At 42.2% G+C, this 26554-nt stretch overlaps 1 protein-coding gene across 1 annotated transcript in view; it reads left to right on the top strand.

The window, feature by feature from the left end:
* Positions 1–26554, top strand: part of GRIA3 (glutamate ionotropic receptor AMPA type subunit 3) — a 393493-nt gene that overhangs the window by 330046 nt on the left and 36893 nt on the right. The window contains exons 9-10 of the mRNA XM_088478220.1: positions 17430–17537; positions 22802–23008. Coding sequence (XP_088334346.1) covers positions 17430–17537; positions 22802–23008 — 315 coding nt within the window. The remainder of the gene's footprint in view (positions 1–17429; positions 17538–22801; positions 23009–26554) is intronic.

Here is a 26554-nt window from a genome sequence, read left to right as displayed (position 1 = left end):
GAAGGGATAACATGCAGAAGAATAAGGGACCTGTGAGGGAAGGCAAGGTCAACCTGTTACAATTTAGATATACTGTAAGGTTCTTGACATTACTCCAGTATATCTACAATTTAGGACTTTGCCAACATCTGCGAAGTGGTGGTACACTTTCTCGACATCATCGAGACCCGGGTCGCACCTTCACATTCAATTCGGGTCATTGACAAAGGTTGCAAGTCTCGGGAAAAACCCTACTAGCAAACAGGGACGCAGACCCAGGACTGTTAACCCGGGTTGCACCTTTCAGACTTAGGCCACACCCGTGTTGATACGCATTCATGCGCAAAAACCCAGGTTTTAGGCTTAAGTCGAGAAGGGGTATAATATAGCAGCTTATATGCATATTATTTTTTATTAAAACATACTGAGATATTCACCAAGGCTTGTCTATTCTGTCTATGTATATGTGTGTTCTTATAAGGACAGACGATTGTAAAATGAAAATTGTACAAATTATTTCACTGCAGCAATATACTAGCTTTTAAATGTTCCATTTACTATGAGTGAAACAGAAAATATGTATTCATCTGAACTACTGAGAAAGCATAAAGGAATTATCATGCAAAAATAAAATCAGCTACAGTATTATAATGTTTGAGCCATTTGACTGTATTTTAATGTGACTTTGAAACACCATGGAATCTGAGATGTGCACTTAGGAAGGGGTTTCCAGTTCTCAGAAAACCCACCACATGCATGCAGCTAATATCATTGTTGCAATAATACTCTATGCATAAAGCCATTAAAAGCCAAACTTCGTGGTCATAACATTAAGAAAAGGGCCAAAAAAAGATACTGACAATGCCTAGTTGCAGCAGATTCTCCCACCCAGCCTTCTCCTTTGTGGATCTGAATACCATACTGCTTAGTCAGTCCTAGCATTGTTGAGCTGCACATTACTAGTAGAAGAATAGTTATTTGGGGTGTTATGATGATGTATGTAGGTGGTAATGTGAACAGTGAAGTGATAAGTTAATGCCAATAAAGGTGAGATGTGTCAATGATCACATATAAAATGGGACCATATGTGACTATGATCCTATGTCATATATATCCTGTTCCCCTATATCCAGCTGTCATTACTTTTGGATTTCAGACCCGGTAGTTGTAATAAACTTGTGCAGTCGCCGTGCTGTGCATGCACAAGTAGCGACCAACAGAGAGGGACTTCACCAGGGAAATTTGCTTAATGTAGTACATAGGCTACAATAACTAGCTCCACCCAAAGAAGGCAATAGCTGCACTTTCCAGAGCTTTATACTAGGGGTGTGCACCGGCCACTTTTCGTGTTTTGTGTTTTGGTTTTGGATCTGGATCTTTCTTCGTGTTTTGGATCTGGATTGGTTTTGCCAAAACCACCCTTCCGTGTTTTGGGTTCTGGGTTTTGTGTTTTGGATCTGTATTTTTTTTAAAAAAAGCATAAAAACAGCTTAAATCACAGAATTTGTGGGTTTTTCTGCTCCTATGCAATTATTAACCTCAATAACCTTCATTTCCACTCATTTCCAGTCTAGTCTGAACACCTCACACCTCACAATATTGTTTTTATGGCCAAAAGATTGCACCGAGGTAGCTGGATGACTATGCTAAGTGACACGAGTGGGCGGCACAAACTCGTGGCCCATCTAGAAGTGACACTGCAGTGGCAGACAGGATGGCAGTTTGAAAAACTAGGCCCCAAACAGTACATACTGCCAAGAAAAAAAAGAGGTGCAAGATGAAATTGTCCTTGGGCCCTCCCACCCACCCTTATGTTGTATAAATAGGACATGCACACTTTAACAAACCAATCATTTCAGCGCCAGGGTCTGCCACATGACTGTGGCTGAAATGATTGGTTCGTTTGGGCCCCCACAAAACAAGCTGGCAATTAATGTGTCCCTGCATAAACTGGCTCTACGGAGGCAAGATGTCTTCCTCATCCTCCTCATCCACCGATTCCTTGGATAAAACAGGAAAAAGGGATTTAGGTGTCCCTGGACTGCTTACGGTCTTAGCCAAAGTTTCTGAACTTGACAGTAACTTTTTATGAACGCGCTGCAGGTGCCGTATAAGGGAGGACGTTCCTAGGTGGTTAATGTCCCTACCCCTACTTATTTCACCTTTACATATGGTACATATGGCAAGACAGTTGTTGTCCGGATTTGGATAGAAATATTGCCAGACCAAAGAGGTGGAATGTTTGGTCTTCTGCCCAGGCATGACCGTGATGGGCTTTTTCATCCCACGGACAACAACTGTCTCCCCCGGAGCCTTATTTAAACAAACCACATCACCATCAGAATCCTCCTCGCCAACTTCCTCCTCAGTGCCAGCTACACCAGTATCCTCATCCTGTTGTACTTCAACAGTGACATCTTCAATTTGCATATCAGCAAGTGGACTGTGGGTGCTCCTTTCAGCACTTGCAGGGGCCGTGCAAATGGTGGAAAGAGCCACCTCTTCCCATCCAGTGCTGGGAAGGTCAGGCATCGCAACCGCCACCACACTTGGACTCTCCTTGGGGATTTGTGATATCTTCTTAGAAAGCACAGTTCTTTGCTGTGCTTTTGCCAGCTTAACTCATTTGATTTTTTTAGCGGAAGGAGGGCTTCCATCATCATGTGAAGCTGAACCACTAGTCATGAACATAGGGAAAGACCTTAGCCGTTCCTTGCCACTCCGTGTCGTAAATGGCATATTGGCAAGTTTACGTTTCTCTTCAGATGATTTAAATGTTTTTTTCAAGGTCATTTTCCTGAACTTTGTCATTTGGGATTGTATGTGGCCTCTACTATGACATTGGGCATCGGCCTTGGCAGACGACGTTGATGGCATGTTATCGTTTATGTCATGACTAGCGGCAGCAGCTTCTGCACTAGGAGGAAGTGGTTCTTGATCTTTCCCTATTTTATTTTTATCGGAGAAAGTTTGGTCCTCCATTTATGTTATATTGATATATATGTGCGGCTAAGGCGCACACAAACACTGAAAATAATTTTTTATTTTTGTTGGAGACTAGTGCACATTGTGGGTTACACCACCCTTTAAGAAATGAGCCAGCCGGCCCTTTACTTATGGGACACAGGCGCACGCTTGGCGCTGTTCCTTTGTTGATGCACGTGCGGCTACTGCGCACACAATTCACAAACACAAAAAAATATATATTTTTATTTTGTTTGGAGTGCCCTTTGGGGGTTACAGCACCCTTTAGCAGTCAATCCAGCTGGCCCTTTATTTATGGGACACAGGCGCACGCTTGGCACTACTTTGTTGATGCACGTGCGGCTACTGCGCACACAATTCACAAACACAGAAAATATTTTTTTATTTTGTTTGGAGTGTACTTTGGGGGTTACAGCACCCTTTAACGGTCAAGCCAGCCGGCCCTTTATTTATGACACAGCCGCACGCTTGGCACTACTTTGTTGATGCACGTGCGGCTACTGCACACACAATTCACAAACACAGAAAATATTTTTTTATTTTGTTTGGAGTGTACTTTGGGGGTTACAGCACCCTTTAACGGACAAGCCAGCCGGCCCTTTACTTATGACACAGGCGCACGCTTGGCACTACTTTGTTGATGCACGTGCGGCTACTGCGCACACAATTCACAAACACAGAAAAAATATTTTTTTATTTGGTTTGGAGTGTACTTTGGGGATTACAGCACCCTTTAACGGTCAAGCCAGCCGGCCCTTTACTTATGACACAGGCGCATGCTTGGCACTACTTTGTTGATGCACGTGCGGCTACTGCGCACACAATTCACAAACACAGAAAAAATATTTTGTTATTTGGTTTGGACTGGAGTGTACTTTGGGGGTTACAGCACCCTTTAACGGTCAAGCCAGCCGGCCCTTTACTTATGACACAGGCGCACGCTTGGCACTACTTTGTTGATGCACGTGCGGCTACTGCGCACACAATTCACAAACACAGAAAAAATATTTTGTTTTTTGGTTTGGACTGGAGTGTACTTTGGTGGTTACAGCACCCTTTAACGGTCAAGCCAGCTGGCCCTTTACTTATGACACAGGTGCACGCTTGGCACTACTTTGTTGATGCACGTGCGCCTACTGCGCACACAATTCACAAACACAGAAAAAATATTTTGTTATTTGGTTTGGAGTGTACTTTGGGGGCTACAGCACCCTTTAACGGTCAAGCCAGCCTTCCCTTTAATTATGACACAGGCGCACGCTTGGCACTACTTTGTTGATGCACGTGCGGCTACTGCGCACACATTTCACAAACACAGAAAAAATATTTTGTTACTTGGTTTGGAGTGTACTTTGGGGGTTACAGCACCCTTTAACGGTCAAGCCAGCTGGCCCTTTACTTATGACACAGGCGCACGCTTGGCACTACTTTGTTGATGCACGTGCGGCTACTGCGCACACATTTCACAAACATAGAAAAAATATTTTGTTATTTGGTTTGGAGTGTACTTTGGGGGTTACAGCACCCTTTAACGGTCAAGCCAGCTGGCCCTTTACTTATGACACAGGCGCACGCTTGGCACTACTTTGTTGATGCACGTGCGGCTACTGCGCACACAATTCACAAACACAAAAAAATATATATTTTTATTTTGTTTGGAGTGCCCTTTGGGGGTTACAGCACCCTTTAGCAGTCAATCCAGCTGGCCCTTTATTTATGGGACACAGGCGCACGCTTGGCACTACTTTGTTGATGCACGTGCGGCTACTGCGCACACAATTCACAAACACAGAAAATATTTTTTTATTTTGTTTGGAGTGTACTTTGGGGGTTACAGCACCCTTTAACGGTCAAGCCAGCCGGCCCTTTATTTATGACACAGCCGCACGCTTGGCACTACTTTGTTGATGCACGTGCGGCTACTGCACACACAATTCACAAACACAGAAAATATTTTTTTATTTTGTTTGGAGTGTACTTTGGGGGTTACAGCACCCTTTAACGGACAAGCCAGCCGGCCCTTTACTTATGACACAGGCGCACGCTTGGCACTACTTTGTTGATGCACGTGCGGCTACTGCGCACACAATTCACAAACACAGAAAATATTTTTTTATTTTGTTTGGAGTGTACTTTGGGGGTTACAGCACCCTTTAACGGTCAAGCCAGCCCACCCTTTACTTATGACACAGGCGCACGCTTTGCACTACTTTGTTGATGCACGTGCGGCTACTGCGCACACAATTCACAAACACAGAAAATATTTTTTTATTTTGTTTGGAGTGTACTTTGGGGGTTACAGCACCCTTTAACGGTCAAGCCAGCCCGCCCTTTACTTATGACACAGGCGCACGCTTTGCACTACTTTGTTGATGCTCGTGCGGCTACTGCGCACACAATTCACAAACACAGAAAATATTTTTTTATTTTGTTTGGAGTGTACTTTGGGGGTTATAACACCCTTTAACGGTCAAGCCAGCCAGCCCTTTACTTATGACACAGGCGCACGCTTGGCACTACTTTGTTGATGCACGTGCGGCTACTGCGCACACAATTCACAAACACAGAAAATATTTTTTTATTTTGTTTGGAGTGTACTTTGGGGGTTACAGCACCCTTTAACGGTCAAGCCAGCCGGCCCTTTATTTATGACACAGCCGCACGCTTGGCACTACTTTGTTGATGCACGTGCGGCTACTGCACACACAATTCACAAACACAGAAAATATTTTTTTATTTTGTTTGGAGTGTACTTTGGGGGTTACAGCACCCTTTAACGGACAAGCCAGCCGGCCCTTTACTTATGACACAGGCGCACGCTTGGCACTACTTTGTTGATGCACGTGCGGCTACTGCGCACACAATTCACAAACACAGAAAATATTTTTTTATTTTGTTTGGAGTGTACTTTGGGGGTTACAGCACTCTTTAACGGTCAAGCCAGCCGGCCCTTTACTTATGACACAGGCGCACGCTTGGCACTACTTTGTTGATGCACGTGCGGCTACTGCGCACACAATTCACAAACACAGAAAATATTTTTTTATTTTGTTTGGAGTGTACTTTGGGGGTTACAGCACCCTTTAACGGTCAAGCCAGCCCGCCCTTTATTTATGACACAGGCGCACGCTTGGCACTACTTTGTTGATGCACGTGCGGCTACTGCGCACACATTTCACAAACATAGAAAAAATATTTTGTTATTTGGTTTGGAGTGTACTTTGGGGGTTACAGCACCCTTTAACGGTCAAGCCAGCTGGCCCTTTACTTATGACACAGGCGCACGCTTGGCACTACTTTGTTGATGCACGTGCGGCTACTGCGCACACAATTCACAAACACAAAAAAATATATATTTTTATTTTGTTTGGAGTGCCCTTTGGGGGTTACAGCACCCTTTAGCAGTCAATCCAGCTGGCCCTTTATTTATGGGACACAGGCGCACGCTTGGCACTACTTTGTTGATGCACGTGCGGCTACTGCGCACACAATTCACAAACACAGAAAATATTTTTTTATTTTGTTTGGAGTGTACTTTGGGGGTTACAGCACCCTTTAACGGTCAAGCCAGCCGGCCCTTTATTTATGACACAGCCGCACGCTTGGCACTACTTTGTTGATGCACGTGCGGCTACTGCACACACAATTCACAAACACAGAAAATATTTTTTTATTTTGTTTGGAGTGTACTTTGGGGGTTACAGCACCCTTTAACGGACAAGCCAGCCGGCCCTTTACTTATGACACAGGCGCACGCTTGGCACTACTTTGTTGATGCACGTGCGGCTACTGCGCACACAATTCACAAACACAGAAAATATTTTTTTATTTTGTTTGGAGTGTACTTTGGGGGTTACAGCACCCTTTAACGGTCAAGCCAGCCCGCCCTTTACTTATGACACAGGCGCACGCTTTGCACTACTTTGTTGATGCTCGTGCGGCTACTGCGCACACAATTCACAAACACAGAAAATATTTTTTTATTTTGTTTGGAGTGTACTTTGGGGGTTATAACACCCTTTAACGGTCAAGCCAGCCAGCCCTTTACTTATGACACAGGCGCACGCTTGGCACTACTTTGTTGATGCACGTGCGGCTACTGCGCACACAATTCACAAACACAGAAAATATTTTTTTATTTTGTTTGGAGTGTACTTTGGGGGTTACAGCACCCTTTAACGGTCAAGCCAGCCGGCCCTTTATTTATGACACAGCCGCACGCTTGGCACTACTTTGTTGATGCACGTGCGGCTACTGCACACACAATTCACAAACACAGAAAATATTTTTTTATTTTGTTTGGAGTGTACTTTGGGGGTTACAGCACCCTTTAACGGACAAGCCAGCCGGCCCTTTACTTATGACACAGGCGCACGCTTGGCACTACTTTGTTGATGCACGTGCGGCTACTGCGCACACAATTCACAAACACAGAAAATATTTTTTTATTTTGTTTGGAGTGTACTTTGGGGGTTACAGCACTCTTTAACGGTCAAGCCAGCCGGCCCTTTACTTATGACACAGGCGCACGCTTGGCACTACTTTGTTGATGCACGTGCGGCTACTGCGCACACAATTCACAAACACAGAAAATATTTTTTTATTTTGTTTGGAGTGTACTTTGGGGGTTACAGCACCCTTTAACGGTCAAGCCAGCCCGCCCTTTATTTATGACACAGGCGCACGCTTGGCACTACTTTGTTGATGCTCGTGCGGCTACTGCGCACACAATTCACAAACACAGAAAATATTTTTTTATTTTGTTTGGAGTGTACTTTGGGGGTTACAACACCCTTTAACGGTCAAGCCAGCCAGCCCTTTACTTATGACACAGGCGCACGCTTGGCACTACTTTGTTGATGCACGTGCGGCTACTGCGCACACAATTCACAAACACAGAAAATATTTTTTTTTTTTGTACTTGGTGGGAGCACCCCTGATGGACAGAGCACCCCCTGGACAACACTACAGCACCCCTCTAGGACTGGGACTCTGCACAGGACTTTGGAATGGACACAGCCCCTATGGACAACTGACTGCACAACACAGTCCAGCCAGCCCCTATGGACTTTGGAGGAGTGGACACAGCCCCTATGGACAACAGCAGCACAGCACAACACAGCCAGCCCCTATGGACTTTGGAGGAGTGGACACAGCCCCTATGGACAACAGCAGCACAGCACAACACAGCCAGCCCCTATGGACTTTGGAGGAGTGGACACAGCCCCTATGGACAACAGCAGCACAGCACAACACAGCCAGCCCCTATGGACTTTGGAGGAGTGGACACAGCCCCTATGGACAACAGCAGCACAGCACAACACAGCCAGCCCCTATGGACTTTGGAGGAGTGGACACAGCCCTTATGGACAACAGCAGCACAGCGCAACACTACACTGCACTACACTACACTACACTACACAGCCCAACCAGCCCTAACCCCCACCCTCCCTCTTCACTGTCCACAGCCAAGTGACAAAATGGTGCCAACGCGTGTACCTTATATAGGATCCAAAACCCGTGAGACCCGGAAGGCGGGATGATGAAGTTTTGCCTCGATCTCAGATCCGAGTCAGGCGGGAAAAGTCGAGCCTGACTCGGATCGGCCTCGGATCGGGGGGGCTCGGGAGGGTTCGGATTTCAGAAATCCGAACCCGCTCACCCCTACTTTATACATTTGGCCAGATTACAGTCTCATAGAAACCTGTGGGGACTGTACAGCTGAGGACCCTGATCATACTGTACACGTGGAAAACCGTTGAAAATATTAGTTTTTGGTGATTGTACAGCAAAATCAATTTGATACATTTATCATAATATGAAAATATGTTATAAGTTAATATGACATGTTAAGGTTTAAATGGTATTATGAATATATTTGTCAAGTGGTCAAATGAGCCTAGAAACTTGTGGTACAATCTGAAAACGTTTCTGTTAAAAGGTATATTCATTTTATTTATTTTTTGTTTTATATTCTGTATTAATATATGTATATTTTATATGAACATATACAAATGTAAACATTACCCAGGACCCCTGTAGATTCATGTATGCTGTTTGGTCCAGTAGAGAGGAGTATTAGAAGAGGCTATAATTATTATTAAAACTGTATTGTTTTTTTTTTTAAAGTCTGTTCTTTTAATTGTTTAAATTATACACAGTATACAGATAAACATTTTAGAATAGAGTGAATATAATGTGAAATGAGGAATATAGTATAAGGTAAATTATGGTTGACAACAGAAAAACACCAAAATATTTCAGGAGGTAGAAATTGTATAGTAACAAATAATAACCTGTCTATAGAATAGTTCTATCATTTGAAAAAAAAAGACAGTAAATCCTGACAATAACCATAAAGTAGTATATATAATATACACTGTGTGATGATATCAACCTATTATTACAAATTTGTACCCTCATTTAAATTAGGTCATCAAGCACATTTGTGTGATGATCTAATTGTGGCTGCGATGCACATACACATCAAAACTAATGTGCATGGCGCTCGACCCAGCTCCCAATTTGTGCTGTGCTCATTAGGTGTGACATGCACACGCGCCCTGCATGGATGGGAGAGAAGCGGACCAGGTACGGGGGTAATTGGTATAACCGGATTGGAGGGGGTGGGGATGGCAGTATGTGGGTAAGAGAGGGGGTGGGGACAGGAGGAGCTGCTGAGGGGGAGAGCCAACTGAGGTGACCCAAGAGATGCGTGGTCCATTTATTTACTAGGTATATTAATAATAGTATAATATGAATTATTAATAATGTATTACATATGGGATGTAGTCGAATTGTCGACATTTACAATACATCAAAGTGTTGACACTTATTATGTAGAACTTGTTAAAATGTCGACATTGAGCATGTTGCTGCGTGCAAAATGTCAACATGTTCAAAATGCGGAGAGTTAGAGTTAGGCTACGAGAGGTGAGGTTTGCATTTGTCATTAGGGAGATTGTTAGGGTGTAGGGTTACGCATACTCACTGCCGCAAGTGACGCTGGATCCACCAGACATCTTCACTATCACTAGGGAGATTGTAAGGGGTTAGGGTAATGCATACTCACTGCCGCAAGAGACGCTGGGTCCACCGGACATCATTCTTACCTGATTGCCACACCCAGAAAACACAGCTGGAGACACCAGACCAATTAAAGCACCACTAGACCACCAGGGACATTTCGTCGACATTCTAATCATATTAATATTTCATCAGTGTTGACATGATGAATGTCAACCTGGTCAATGTCAACAATGCGAGCAAGTCGACTTGCTATATGTCAACATTGTGATCAAGTGAACATGATGAATGATCATTATGGGGTAAATTTACTAAGAATCGTGTTGGTCCGAGATTGCAATTTACTAAATTTACTAAGAATCATGTTGGTCTGAGATTGATTGACTGTGACCCACGTGCTGTTGACTGTCAGCCACGTGGGTCACAGCCAATCAGCGGGCGCTAACTGTAGAGTGGCCTCTGATTAGCTGGCAGGCCCAAAGAATTACAGACACCACGCTGTCTCTGTCATTCAGCGCGGTAGAGATATATGTGTTCACACATTCATCTCTACATATCCGAAATGGATAAATGGATCAGGTACTCGTTTTTCTGTTTTTCCAAGACCCGTGGAGCATTGGATTTTTGTCACAGGTAACCCATGGGAATTCTACTGGAGAAGGGGACGGGAACATCTGGCAGAAGGTAAGTAAATGTGTGAATGTATTAGGTATGTAATAAACCTTTACATTCTACGGTGTGTGTACTGTCTTTCTTTTACTATTTTTTTTACAGTGGGGGTATGGCTGCCGACCGCCTTCTGGCACTTGTACTTCCACAAGTGCCAAAGGCCAGGCACACTGGCACCTGTAGTTCTACTGTGAAAAACAATAGTATCATTATAATTTTCACACTATTAGCTCTGCACCCACCGACCAGGGGTGCAGGAAAGAGAGGGGGGATCCCCACCTCCCCTGAGATCCCCAGCTTGTGCTGACTAGCTTGGGGTGTTAATGCTTTGACTGGGGAGACCCAGTGAAAATGTCCCCTGGCTGTGGCATTACATCCCGGCTAGATTTGAGTCCGGTGCTGATTTTAAAAATAGGGGGAACCCCACGCAATTTTTCCCCCTATTTTTAAAATCAGGACTGGCTCTGGGAGCTCAGTACTGGTTTTTAATATATGGGGAAACCTACACAACAGTTTTTTTTAATTAACCATTTAGTTACTAACACACACACAAGCAGTAGCAAAGAAAAGATTATATTTAATCGGCACCAATTAGACTACAAAACTGGATAGTCTGCTGCTTTCCAAAAATCCCTGTAAATAGAAACTAAGAAAAAGGAGTGGAGAAGGAAAGCGCTAACACACCGTTTTTATATATAAGATCAAAACATTTATTGATAGCTTTCCTCAATGAAAGGATATTACCAGCTATTTAGCAATTATTACTGAGCCAAAGTAATTTAAAAAAGCATACATTCACCATTAATAAAAAAGCAAGCAACCTGCACGTATCTCACTGATATGTGCAGGCTGCTTGTTCAGGAGGGAAACACAGACAGGAAACATAGGGATTAAAAACGGGTAGGAATGATCACATACACCATTGGGAAACACGATCCTGACAAACAAAGGAGCTTGGTAAATTCCTGAAATTATTTTTTAATAAAACCTCCCAATGCTGATCTTTCCTACCTGTCTTTTAAAACAGACTGACACGGGTTGGACACAATTCTTAGTAAATTTACCTCTATGAATGTTGACAATAGATACCACACCCATTACACACAGTATTAGGTACATAGTGGGCCTAATTTTAAATCGCACGTAATACTGATTTTTTTCCTATTATCCGTTCATGAATATTCCTAAAAATTCCTACAGCATGTGCGTTAAACAGTGTATATGCACAAAATGCTGTTGTGATTAAGATTCATGGTATCAGAAATGTATTGGAAAAGTGTTGGTTCCTGGGAGGTAGCTATTCAGATGCATGGATATGGTCCATCTTATAAGCGTGTTATGGGAGTGTCGCATGTGTTTCGCTGAACTGCTTGTGTACATAGATACTAAATCATTCACATTGGAGGCCAGGGATAGGGGCTTATCACACAGCCAAGGAACCTGGTAATTGGGATGATCAGTGGTGGCATCTGCTTCTCTCCAGTCTTGGCCACTCCTCATTGTCCACTGACCCATCACTTGATGATATGCAGAATGGGAGTGGAGAGGGGGCTGGAGCCTGATGACTAGGCCATTTAGATGGGATTATCCTGTAGAGTTACACAGACTGTGAAGAGTGATAGATGGATATAGTTTTGTAAGGACTTTTGCAGGCTGTACATAGACCTGTTGTCTATGTAATGATTTAATACCATTGTGGAGTGATGATGCAGCAGGGTGCCCTGTGTGGAGTTATTGTGCAGACTGATGAGAGGGTTGGGGGAAATTCCAAGCAGAATCAATGCCCCAGGTAACTGAAGGTCTAGCTTCATTCTAGTGGAGAGAATGGATTGAAAAGAGAGATCTGGTGAACTTAGACCTGAGCAAACATGTCATGAAGATAACAAGCAAGTTTCTGAATAAATCCAGTCTGTCAGATTTGCTTTTTTAAGGAAGAAAGGGATAGAGGGAGCGGATTCTTCCAGTTTTACAAAACAAGGCTTCTCTCAGTGACTAATATGTGTGAAGCTAAAGTTTGCTGAGGTCTTGGGATTGATAGCATAAATGAAAGAACCACAATATTTGGTCAGAAATAGGCTATTCAGGAGGCTGTCTAGTAGGGGCCTTTCACTGTCTAGTAGGGGCCTTTCACTGGATATATCCAGCAAATATGGGCTAGGATTTCCCCAGACTACATTTTCTCTAGCAAGTGGGTGAGGCACACTGCGGTATAATACCATAGATAATACATCTTATAGGACATTTGTATGAGCCTACTGGAGATAGAGTTATTCACTATGCCTAAACTCATGTCCTCCAAAGTTTTCTCATCTGGGGGGGGGGTAGCAGATTTTCAAAGTCTCTCTCCCATGCTTCTACTTGATCATTCTGCTTGGGGACAGCCATAAACTTGAGTCATCTTGCCTTTAAACGCAGGGCAATATCTACATATACATTCAAAAGGAGTAAGGGTGCAAAGGAGCAGGTTTTGGGGAAGGAGGTTCAGAAAATGTCTTGTTTAGAAATATTCAAATGGGCTCAGAGTGTGGGTAGGGGATTTGTGTTGGAGGTTGCATCTCTTTCATTGCCCTACCTGTCAAGAATTAAATTTTTATATTAAGTTAGGTTCAAGTTGGAGATGACCTCAATCTAAAATCGTTCCAATGCCCCTGATAGAGAGGGACTTTTTTGAAGTAAGAGAGGTGCTGTCCGAGCAGTAGATGCGGGCTGCTCTGTAAACAGACAATGCTGTATTAGTGAGAAATTAGAGAAAAGGATCCGCGCCCTCTTGCTGATGGTCCTTATGAGTCCAATGGTAGTGATTGCGCCTTTTAAAGGAAGGAGAGGACTCTATACCTCTCATGGCATCTTTGGATTGGAAAGGTCCTTTTTTTGTTGCAGGTTCTATGAATACCATATTACTTCATACAATGATGTGAATAGTGCCTTCAAGACCCCACCCTGCTCACTTAACCACTTCCAATGGACTGAATTCAGGAAGATGGTCGACTCCCCATAATTTAATAATCTACTGAACATTCTGGCAGAGTAGGGATGTATTCTATATACACAAAGGAGTGAGAGAAAATTTCTCATTTGGCCACTCATTTTTGCATGGTTTATTTGCCCTTAAGTGGTCCTAGTCCTAACTCAATCACATCCCATATCAGAATTCATTATTACTGTCCAAGCTCTATTTCACCTAGATTTTAATTAATGGAAATGTGAATGGCAGAATGGAACTTTGCAAAGTGACAAAGCAAAAGCAGAACTAATAATATTGCCGGCACTTTACACCCCAAAGAATGGCCTATTTCACCACCAGACTATTTGTATGAATTGTTTTCACATCTTTCTTAACCTCTCCTCCTAACTCTCCATCTTCTGTATTATCCAATTCTGATCCCCTTTCCTTCTTTTTCTGCCTACATCTCCTCTAGAATGTAAGCACTCATGAGCAGTGACCTCTCTCCTATTATCTCCCTTAGATAATTTTGTAACTTGCGGGTTATAATCTTTTAATAGCAGAATGATGACTTTTATGAGTGACATATTTCTATGATACTGTTGTCTCAGCATTATATAGCAAATAAAAGGTCTTGGTCCATAGATTTGCAAAAAAAATTATTGGCGTTGTAATTGGTTGCTTCGTTTCAGAGTTATGTGGAAAAATGTCCACCCACCATTTACAATGCATCACCATTGTGCTTTGTAAAATTTGACAGATGATGAACTCTGTGCACCTGCTGGGTACCCTGGCAGTGGTGTCACAAGAGGGTGTGGGGGTACGGGCCGCACCCAGGTGTCATCCGCCGATGGGTGCCACCAAAGTGCCGACACCTCCTCTGTGACAGCATTCGGCTCCTGATACAGTGAGGGAACCGGCACTTTGAAAAAGAATTGTCCCCGGGGGCAGCCGGCATCTCCCGGAGTAACTAAACTGGGTGTTCTGGCCGTGAGGCCATGCCCCCTAACCAGGAAGCCATGACCCCTGACCCGCAAGGCCACGCTCCTTTTTGCCGGCATGTGGATTTGTCAGAGTGACTAAAATGGCCATGACCCCTGACCCACAAGGCCACGCCGCCTACCTGCGAAACCATGACCCCTGACCCATGAGGCCACACCCCTTTTTGCTGGCTTGTGGTTTTGCCAGCGTGTGTCTTTTCTGTGTGCACAACATTCCGACCTGCTTCTACTCGCACCAGGTGTCACCTCAGTGACGGATGCCACTGTGACCAGGGACATATGACCTGCTGGGAGGTCTGGAAACTGTCAGTTACTGAACTCGCCCTGTGCCCCTACTGGGTGGTCTGGAAACTGTTACAGTTATTTGTAGCCACATATATCAGCAGGGACCTCAATCACCAACTGCTGTGTTATTTCATTATTCACTTCTCCATGCTTTGTTTACACCAAACATGCCTAGAGGCTGGGCTGGAGGATGTCGATATGTTGGAACCCTTACTGGTCACCCAGAGCGTGCAGTTCAAAAATCTTACAGTCATGGAAATAATATCATCACAACCAATGTGTAACAAGATCAACTAATATGCCACTTGCATTGGACATAAAATATTCACCACAATACTACTCTTTGGGTCCTATGGATGTGCAATGTGTTAACTTCTTGGTAGAGGAGATTAACAGCCATTTTTCAGACTGCTGTCACAATTAGGTTGTTCCACCATATTTAGCAGAACTCTTATGATAAATACCCTCAAATTACGGACTCAATAATATGCATAATATCATCCATAACTAAAATGGTTACCGCCGGGATTCCTTACTTATGTATTATACTTGTAAGCTTGTAAACTTTTCTGTAATGTTTAATGTACTTATGTCATTTTCTTATATATTCTATCACCTACAGTATGTTCAGCACTATGACACCCTTGTGTTGTCATATAAATAAAAGATAATAATAATAGTAATCCCTACTCTCAAGATTGAATGGTGTTGCAAAACATGCAATGTTAGTTTTCTTTTAATCTAAACTCTCATAAGCAAGGTCCTCTCTACCTTTTTCTCAGTGTTTGCGCCTCATCATCATTTTGATGCACTTATTCTATTTTATGTAAGACTGTATTTTGTATGATTTGTAATTCTGACTGTCCAACACTACAATGTTTTGTGGCACCAAATAAACAATGGTAATGATGACACAACCCCTTTAATTTGCCTTCATTATGGCTTTCTGTTTATATTAGAGTTGTATATAAGCAACATACAATTAACAGAGCCTCTGTGCTATTGTGTAACAGAGTTTATTCAATTTGCAATAGGTAATGACACAAATTGTGCTTCTTTATGATCAGGTAGCCAGCTCATTCAATTACATGACTTGTTCATTATCACAGCATTATTGAAAACTGGAGTTAGGACGTACCACAGCATAAGTCGTGGTAAAGTCTTCTTCAGCTAAAATGTGACTATAGAACTACTGTATAACTATATGAGAATATTGTGCTAGTGAAAGTACAGAACAGAACATACAGTTCTGCAAAGTGTTATTCTGTCTTCACACAAGTTCAATGTTACAGACCAAAGTCCACTGTATAATAACAATAGAGTGTAGATATAAAGGAACATGTGGTAATCTTTACCTAAAACTACCGTATGATAAAAGGCAACTTCTCAGAAACAGGAATAATATATTAATGTATCACGTTCTCTGTGGCTTTTAAAATATTATCCTAATTGGAATAATTATGTATAATTGTGAAGATTATAAAAGATCATATATGTAAATCTGGTCTTTTTTAAATTAAATCTGCCATGTTTAAAGCTTACATTGAGCAGTTACTACAAATTTATGGATTCATTTTTAGCACACGCATCATGAATTTAATTTAAGCTTAAATTGTTGTGTGTTAATATAATATTCATCCTTTCACTGTGTGCGTAATACATGACTAGGATGAGGACAATGAGAGCAGATATTTTCTTCTTTGTGAATCAACCTCCATATTACTCACTAGGGCAGTGATGAGATCCTAGAGACAACCAGCACCATTGTGTCTAAAGTAAATTGTGCCCAGTTTAATATGAAGACTGGGTCCGCAAAATTAATCTGTGGGGCACCATGATGTCTATGTTTTCAGACTGCAAATGCCATTGCTATCAGGGCCTGATTCAGTGATGGACACACGTCTGGTGTTTACGCAGTTTGAGAGATTAATGGTAATCTGCGTCTGAGTCACACTATGAATGCGTCATGATTCATTTTCGTTGTCGCTCGCAGATCGGATTTTTTGCAAAGTGATTGACAGCAAGAGGACGTTTCTGGGCGGCAACTGGGAGAAAGTCAGACATGTCGCGACCATTTTCGGGGAGTGTCTGTCTGTGACTACAATCCCGTATGCGGTCAAAATAGCTCTGGCATCTCAGTTCCGGTGGCCATTCTATACGACCGTATGGTTACTCAGAAGTCAGATAGTTGTGTAATCTGCGACCATGCTGCATCTTTGTACGCGGTCGCTTGGATTTGGGAAGCCACCGGTAGGCGTCTCAATACAAAACTGGCAGCTGCGACATTTGCATATTTTATCATAGTTGTCACTTACAAATTTGCAGCTGTGGTGGCATTAACCACCATCTCTACATACAGTATATCTAATCAGAACTGAGCATTTATCAAACTTCATTAAAACTGTGCATTTTTACTGTTTTCATAACATATTCAAAGTAAGTCTTTGATACATGTTTGTCATTTACTTACACTAATGAAATGCATTAGAAAATACAATTCCATTCCAGTAACTCCATTATCCTAATGGGATGTTTTGCAGGTTGGACACTGGAATGAATATGAACGCTTTGTCCCTGTCCCTGATCAGCAACCTGTTAATGACACTTCCTCTGTGGAAAATAAGACAATTGTAGTTACAACAATTTTGGTAAGTGTTTTTACTGTTGTAAAATCTTTAACAGTAAGAGGTGTAACAAGCTGTAGTCTACAAATGTGTAATTTAACCGTTTCTGCAGTTGAATTTGCTTTATTTTTAAGACTTTATAATTAACTCATAAATAATAACAATACATCTACAGTAACTTAAAAGATCTTCAGATTAATTAGACAAACATTAAAAACATGCAGATACAATACATCTAAGTGAGCAGTTGTAACCCTTGAAAATACAGTTGGTATAAGGAATATATACAGTAAGTGTACCTGATTAAAATTGCAGTCCAAATGGAAAATCTCTGCTATTTATCAAGACCTTACATGTCCCTATGGTGAACCCCCCCTTCCCCATAGTGAGCCCATGGTTACCTGCATTTACTGTGTATCTGCTCCTCTTAGATTTCAGAGTGGTGCTGTCAGTGTGGCTATTCAGGGGATGCAGCAACTAATAGGATGAAAGCTAACGAAAATCTATTCAACTGCCACCTGTGGGAGACCTGACTAAATAGGAAGGATTGATAAATAGAGAAACTCCGAGCCCAGTTCATTCTGTAGTCTTACCTTATATGGACTTTTACACTAACTTCTTGAACAAAGTATAACCAGCAGTAAACTGCAAGTTCAGTATAACAGGTGCAACACTGCCTATCTTGTCCCAGGGAAAAAAGTGAGGATGTCTTAATGCAATTAAATTTTGCAACAAAGTTCAAGTCCAAGAATTAATAGGACTCCTCAAGAGTACTTAATTATATGTTTTAGGTTGATAGATTATGTGAATTTCCTATACTATAACCAAAAGAACAATGCATAATCAGACTGCTCAGGACAAAAACATTTGATTTGGGATTTCAATTGGCTCTTTATTACCTTCTTTTATATGTCTGTTCTTGACTACTTAATTAATTAGAAATGTTGTCTTCTTAATGAACGTGGCTTATATATATGGTTAGAACTGTCTTGAAAAAAATCATGTTAATTAAATGTGACATGTTAATTAAATGTGACAAATTTATAGGACAAAAACAGTCTTGCAAGAGACTGGTTTCAGTGGCTGAGTTTGACCCCATATAATATCTTATCATTTGCCCTCCTTATTTTGAGCTAGACACATGTTATTATTTATACATCATAAGTGAGCATTTGTATGCAGCATAGTAAACCACCCTGTGTTAATATAGTTGGAACTGTTATAACTACAGTTACATTCTGGTTCAAAATAATATATGCCCTTTTCCGGGTTGGGTATGATACCGACACCGGAAGCCCGACTGTTGAGAATCCCGACTATGGCTGGTAAGTAGCCTAACCCTCCCCCTCTTCCCCCCTATCCCTCCCTTGGTGGTGCCTAACCCGAACTTCCCTGGGGCGTGCCTAACCCTAACCTTCCCCCGGTGGTGCCAAACTCTAACCTCTCCTCCAAGTGCCTAACCCTAACCCCCCTCTAAGTGCCTAAACTTAACCCCCCCTTCCCCACTGCCTAAACCTAACCCTCCCGGGGGGGGTGCCTGACCCTAACCCCCCTTCCTCTAGCCTAACCCTATCCCTCTGGAGGGGTGCCTAACCCCAAGTCCCCCCCGGGAGCCCCTAACCTAACCCTCCGCCCCCTCCCCCCGCGGCTCTCCTCGTCCGGCGCCCGACTTACCTTCGATTGGGATGCTGGGCGCCGGCTCCTGGTGCAGGTAAAATGACAGGTGACAGGATTTCGACGCCTGTCATTAGACCCTTGCCGGGATTAGACAGTCGGGATGCCGACGGTCGGCATTTAGACCGTCGGCATCCCGGCTGCATACCATCCTGACTACATTGCCTTTATCTTTCCGTTGAAAAGCAAACTGCTCTAGTAGAGAGGACAATGCAGAATAAAATTGGAGCACATATCCACATAGGGGCATATCCAATTAGCCACACGCGGGTGTCCCCGAGACCCCGCACGCAAGTCCCCGCTGTCGGGCTTTACCTCACACCTCATGTAGGTGTGAGGTAAAATCTGCGTGAGGCCGCCCTAATCGGCCTCGTGCTAGAGGCAATTAGACACTGTTTCTCGCAGAAAATGTATGTTCCCGCACGCAAAAGCCGACTTAACGGCGCGGGGAAAAAGCTATTTTATTGAATAGCTTAACCCCATGCCGCGGGACTTTCAAGCCTCAATTACTCGCAGGAGAAGTCCCGCGGGTAATTGGATATGCCCCATAGTATGAGATTGAAAAAAATAAAAAACAGGACTATTGCACAGCAAAGTCAATACAATATTTTAGACATGATTTTTGTAAACATGTTGTGTTTGCACGTGTGTGTGTGTGTAAGTGCATGTTTTTGAACTTACTGTATAACTGCACTGTAATGGCTGACCACTTTATGTAAAATGTAAACCTAGTTACCCAGTCAAGTCATCTTCCCAATATAACTACAGTAGGATGCCCAATATTCAAAAACCTATAGGCACTGTGTGTTTAACATACAAAACAGCCAGAAACTTGAATTATATACCCACAAGCCAGCTCTTGTTAACTGAGGAGTCTGACAGTACATGTTCCAAATAGCCAATTAATGAAGGGTAACGTAGGACAGATACAATGGAAAAAGGAACCACAAGGATGTGTAGTAAATTTCTCAAAAGAGGTCATGATAAGAGTGTGTTGCAGTGTTGTGTACAGAAGTAGAAATAAGCCCAAAGAAGAAAGCAAGATGAAGAGAGAATCATTATTATCTTCACATATGATACTAAAGGCATGCATACAGGGGCGCAGAGAGGGGGGGAGCGGGTACTAATTGCCTGCACCACCAGGACTACAGCCCAGTTCATGCTCAGGAGCACCACTCCTCCAAGTATACAAATTCAAATATGAGCGTTCCACAAGGGGATGTCCTCAGACTGAGATTTTATGACTCTTTAATTCAGACGTATGTCGCTCTCAGAAAATAAAAAAAATGTATTGTACAGTTAAACAATATTCCAGTGCTTTTAATCAGAGCCAGGTACTTTATTTCTATTATTTACCGTTGGATGGCTGTGAGGAGTTACTTACGTCAGTGAAACCTTAATGAAAGCACGTATGAGAACAAGAAAAAATCTTTTGAGGACCATCTATACCTGTGCCCAGATGAGCTCATTCCCAAAAAGGACAAGCTCTGAAATACCATTATTCATATGAGACTAATGAATGTGTGGGAAGATCAAAGAAACCTTTATTTGAACGCATCTCACCATGTTGAGGTGCGTTATAGGAAGAAAGTACCTGGCTCTGATTAAAAGCTCTGGAATATGCGAGTGACCACACTGATCGCACTGATCGCCCCCACCCCCCCCTGGCTTTGCGCTGGGCAGGGGGGCTCACAGCACCCCCCTCCCTAGCATGCAGTGTCGCTTGGTGAAACTGCAAAAGGGTTTTTTTTTCTGAGTGGGTGTGGCCATGCCTCCCAAGAATAGACCCTGCCCCTTACCCGGTCCCAGACCGGCTTTCTACGACCATGCGTATTATAACCATGTACTGGAGCACTTCATAGAAAAATTTCACAGTTGGGAGTGCCTTGCTTTGCTTTTAAAAGTGGGTAGGTAATTGGCGATATATCACTTCGATTCATCATTGGCCAAAAAAAAGTAGAATTATATTTAACAACTCTTAGAAAGGGTCATTCCCCTGCTATTGTTGTACAATCTATTTCAACAGGGAGACAATAGTGCACCAAAAAAGTGGACAGATATTCCTCAGAGAAAGTTTTACTTGCAAAAGTAGATGTTGTACATCTCCATTACATCCCTTGTGTGTCTCTATATATAGTCAAACAAATAATGTAGGATTTTGGTACTAATGTCACATTACAGCATAAAGCAAAGATATTTAGAGATATTACAATTAAGTGAAAAATTGTGAAAAATTAAAAAATTGTATATAAACATCCCAGTGTTACTGGAAAGTGCTGGAGGTAGAAACACGATTGCAGAGAAGCGGAATTTTATCTCACCTACTTCTCCAAAACATTTTGGATTCATAGGATGCAGTCTTTATTATCTTATGGTTTAAATAGGTAGAAAGACCTTACTTGCTTTCCAACCTCTCAGGTCCTTGCTCAGGGTGTTACACACTGAGGAAGGACCTGAGAGGTCGGAAACGCGTTGGTGCTAAAGAAGTAAGGGGGAACACTACACCATTTGGAGGTTTTTTTTCCATATTTTCCATACTTATATAGTCCAGCCATCCATTTTTGTGACTCATTCCGGGTGAGATACAGATGCATGACTGAGAAACTACCCCTATGGGCTGATAGTGTTTTAACTAAAGGAACTTTTTGTTTTTATCATGTTGGAATTTTCATATTGTTTTTAAAGACTTTTTGGAATAAATTTACATAAAAGGATACTCATGTGTATGGTGAACTTTCTTCATACTGAAGTCTAAAGAAACCTTTCTAGGAACATCTATATCTGAATTAAGGTGAGTGTGGTTCCAATTGTGGTATTATTCCTGTGGAAAGAAGCTTATCTGATTACGATCTTTAACATACAAAGATACCTTTCAGGGAACGCATTTATTTGCGACTAGGTGAGTGGAGATCATCACCTCCACCTATGCACTTATTTATAGACCATCTATGACTAATTAGTTTTCTTTTCTCTACGGGTCTGGTGTAATTTAAGGGCCACATCTAGACGTGATCCCTCCAAAAGGACAGCGCCAGTGGAATCGCTCATTTTTCTTTTTCTGTGTATCTGAAGGTGTGGTGCTCCAGAGCGTAAACTAGGCTGCGGTACAGGAGCGCAGGAGATTTGAACAAAAATTGTTCTGTTATTTGGTATTTCAAAAGTAGAATTTGGATTTTCATTGGAGAAATGGTCATTATAATTAATTTCTCCACATATCTAATGACTGGTGTAGAATTTTCCTTTTTTCCTGTATCTGAAACAATGATTGATGTCATATACTACTGTAAGCCAGTTTTTTTTTCATATAAATTAGCCTTTGGCTGTAAGCTTTTAAAATGAAAATAGTTTACATCTTTCTTATCTTTGGATTCTCAGGTAATGGTGTAAATGATGCCTTTGATAATAATAAGAAGGTACATCATGTATTTTACTTCTGCAAATCTTATCTGTGCAAAATAAGGGATCCTTATTTCTTCTCAAGTATAGATTTATCTAATGATGCAGAGTTGCACACTATCTGCTTTCATCTGGTGAACAGTAACAATGGCATAATAGAGCCTCTTTTCAGTAATGTGCTATTAAATATGTTTGATCCATAATTTGTTTTATTAAAGGAAAATCCATATGTCATGAAAAAAAAAAATTATGAGCAGCTGGATGGCAATGAAAAGTATGAAGGCTACTGTGTGGATCTGGCTAGCGAGATTGCAAAGCATGTTGGGATAAAATACAAACTTTCTATTGTCGAAGATGGCAAATATGGTGCTCGTGACCCAGAAACTAAAATATGGAATGGAATGGTGGGTGAACTTGTATATGGGGTAAGTATTTACATGTTTTATTGAAATCAGAGGGACTATGCCATTGAGAGCACTATTTTTTTTTTCTTGAGCTATAACTTTTCTATGTACACATACTATAATATATAATGCAGCACATAAGAGATTTATAGACTGCTGTATGATAATTACCCTGATTACTGTGAGGGTTGGGTACGGGATGACGGTGCTCGGGATCTCGGTGGTCAGAATTCTGATGCTGGCATCTCAGTGGTCAGAATCCTGCTGCTGGCATCTCAACAGGGTTAGGATACCGCCACTTGTCAGTAGGTATCCTAACCCTCCCTCCATGCACCCTAAACCTAACCCTCCCCCCATAGTGACTAAGCCTAACCTCCACCCCCACAGCCTAATCCTTAGGCACTAGGGGGAGGGTTTGTGACAGGGATTAAGGTTAGGTAAAGGCAGTCAATACTCACTAAAACTGTCACTCTGCAGACATCTGCAACTACAGTGACAGTCACATGACTGCCGGGAACCCAGAAGCTGCACCAGAACTGTTGTAGCCATTTGGACTAGGTAATTGATCATTGGGCCACCAGGGACATTATGTTGATATGCTATTATGTCAACATGTCATTTGTGTAGACATGATGACCATGTGGACATTCTCATGTCGACCTGATGCGAGTCAACATAAGTGTCAACCTAACATACCAGACCTGACTCTTAGTACCTTGTTGTTGGGCAGGCATCCATATCTTGTGCTTTAGTCATAAAATTATTCTCTGTGACATAGGAGTACAATAAATCACCAATACACTTATTAAATATGTACAATACATAACCAATTGTGGGAAGACAAATTTTGGTAGTATTCCAAAATGGGCATAGATCCTGATTCTGTATGACTTGTAATCAAATATTTTCTATCTTTCCTCTACTACTCAGTACACATCTTTACTTCCTGATGTATGAGCATAGGCACGTGTGTACACATATATCTGTACATGTATCTGCTTTGTATTAAGTGTTTATTTGTACCTGAATGGAGTACAAGAGCATCAGGGGGTGCTGCTGGAGGAGGGGGGTATCTTGGCAGCTGAGATGCCGGGTCCATGTATCTACTAATATATATGATAGATAGATAGATAGATAGATAGATAGATAGATAGATAGATAGATAGATAGATAAAAGAGCAGGCAACTCACAAGTCCTGCAAAGGAGCTTAGAAGTGATCCATTTATTAAAGTTCAATAAACCATCATAGCCAGGACAACCAACATTTTGTTCCTCACTGGGACCTATTTCATGCTACAAATGCATCCCAAAATAGCAGCTGTCTCCAACCTGTACTAATGGCAACGAAGCGGCAGGGCTTCTCAAGAGCCTTTTCCTCAGGATGTAAATACAACAAATAAGATGAAAGAAGCCTACCTTACATACCCAGAAACAGAGCCAGATTTAGACCTCATGGGGCCCTAGGCAAGATACAAGTTTGGGGCCCCCCTCCCTCAAATAATCCATAGCACTATACCTTGGCATGTGCGCAGTATGATCACTGTGCATGCGTAGTCTACCGATAATCGCTAAGCGCTTAATTATTAACTATTCAATTTAAATCAGATTGCACAACATAAAACAACATAAATCAATCTATAGTACAGAGTAATTGAGAATAAGGCCGGCTACGCACTTGCACAATATCGGCCTAATTTGGACAAATTGGAACAACAAATCTGACATATCATGCAGTTTGTTTGCCTAATTTGCGCACTCCTGCAGCCGCATGCGATATCGTATCATTGGCTGTGCTGCACAACCAATCACATGATATCGCATGAGGCACCATACATATAATGAAGGATGTAACAAGTGATTGTTCTGTCGTTCATTTAATTGTGCAGTATGTACCGGAAATCATGCGATGCCCAGGGTGAAGTCAAATCGCCCTGAACATCGGCACGATTGTCGGTCGCTCAGGTGTGTACCCACCCTAACACAGTACCTTACCTGGCTGGCTGCTGTGCTTCCCAGAGATCAGGGGCCTCTGAAGCTCTGTCTGTCCCTCTGGCCTCTGCATGCTGCTGGTGGGCGGTAGCAAGCCTGGCAGTGGGACTGTGCAGAGGCTGATGTGCATGCTGGGGCTGGGCCCTGAGGCGAGCCGGGGCCCAGGGGCAAATGCAGGATTTTCCTGGGTGGGTTTACAAATATAAATAAATATATCTGAATTATAAACATACTGTCCTATACATATATATATATATATATATATATATAGATAGATAGATAGATAATATACACATATGCACAAACATTTATATATATATATACTGTATATATATATATATATATATATATATATATATACATATAATATATAACATGCACACTAACACATACACATAAACAGTCTACACACACATATATACAAATTAACACATACATACACGTAAACACATATATACAAATTAGCACATACATATACACTAAAATATACACAGTATACACACACTAACACATATACACAATCACATACATAGACACTAACGCATACATACATACATACATACATACATACATATACATTCATACTGTGATAGAAGCACTGGTAAAGTGGTCAATGGCAGGTACGTTTGTCCTAGGTTTTTGGCCTATGTGTTCTAAAAAACCCCAGGAGAAGTCTGTTTTGCAAACAGACCAGAGTATCGGCTTGTGGAAAAGCCGGTTTGGGTCCTGGGTCTACCCCAGGAGAAGGACCCGCTACCCCAACCTTATCACAATACATACATACACATTAAAACAGTACACATACATAATATACTTACACTCAGTGCAGCAGCTGCTGTAGGTACAGTACAGGTTGCTAATGAGGAGGACACCTCGATTCAATAGGCCCCACCCCCTCACAATGTAATGCCGTGATTTGCGGGGATATGTGGGTGGGGCTTGTTGTATTGGCTCCACCCACATTCTGGCCAGTGCAAGGGGAATCAGTGTGCATTCCAGAGCTAGCTGCGGCTGGGCGGCGAACCCGCTGACCCTCCTCCTCCTCCCCCTGCTATGCACAGTCACTCTGAGTCTGTGACAGTGCAGGCAACGGGACTCTTTGGAAAAGTAGGCGGGACCATGTGACATCATGACGTCACGCGGTACTCGCGCTGTGCTCCTCTGGGAGCATTTTGACCGGCCAGATTTCTTGGGCCAAAGGGGCGTGTCCAGCTATTTTCCATGCTGAAAATAGCACTGTAGATAGATAGATAGATAGATAGATAGATAGATAGAGAGATAGAAAATGTACGTAAAGTAGGCTTTAAAATGCAATTCTAGTATATAGGAATGTGCTTGCTCATGAATGGACCTCCTTATATACGGATACCATTGTGTTATTACTCTCTTTTATTTTTCCATTCGCTTTTTTTCCCTTAAATTGTATGATCTTTAGTATTATCACAGCTTGACCAAAAATTGCCTTGCAGAGAATACAACCCTTTAGTTAAACAGTAAATTAATTTTTGCTTGAAATTGCTTTTCAGTCCTTCAGAGGTCATGTATTATCATGAGAGTTAATTGATCTATTCAAAAGT

Source organism: Taudactylus pleione, unplaced genomic scaffold, assembly GCF_031769625.1.
Source record: "Taudactylus pleione unplaced genomic scaffold, aTauple2 ptg000211l, whole genome shotgun sequence".
In the NCBI taxonomy this organism is placed as follows: domain Eukaryota; kingdom Metazoa; phylum Chordata; class Amphibia; order Anura; family Myobatrachidae; genus Taudactylus; species Taudactylus pleione.
The sequence above is the reverse complement of the archived record's forward strand: the minus strand, read 5'-3'. Positions and strand labels throughout refer to the sequence as shown.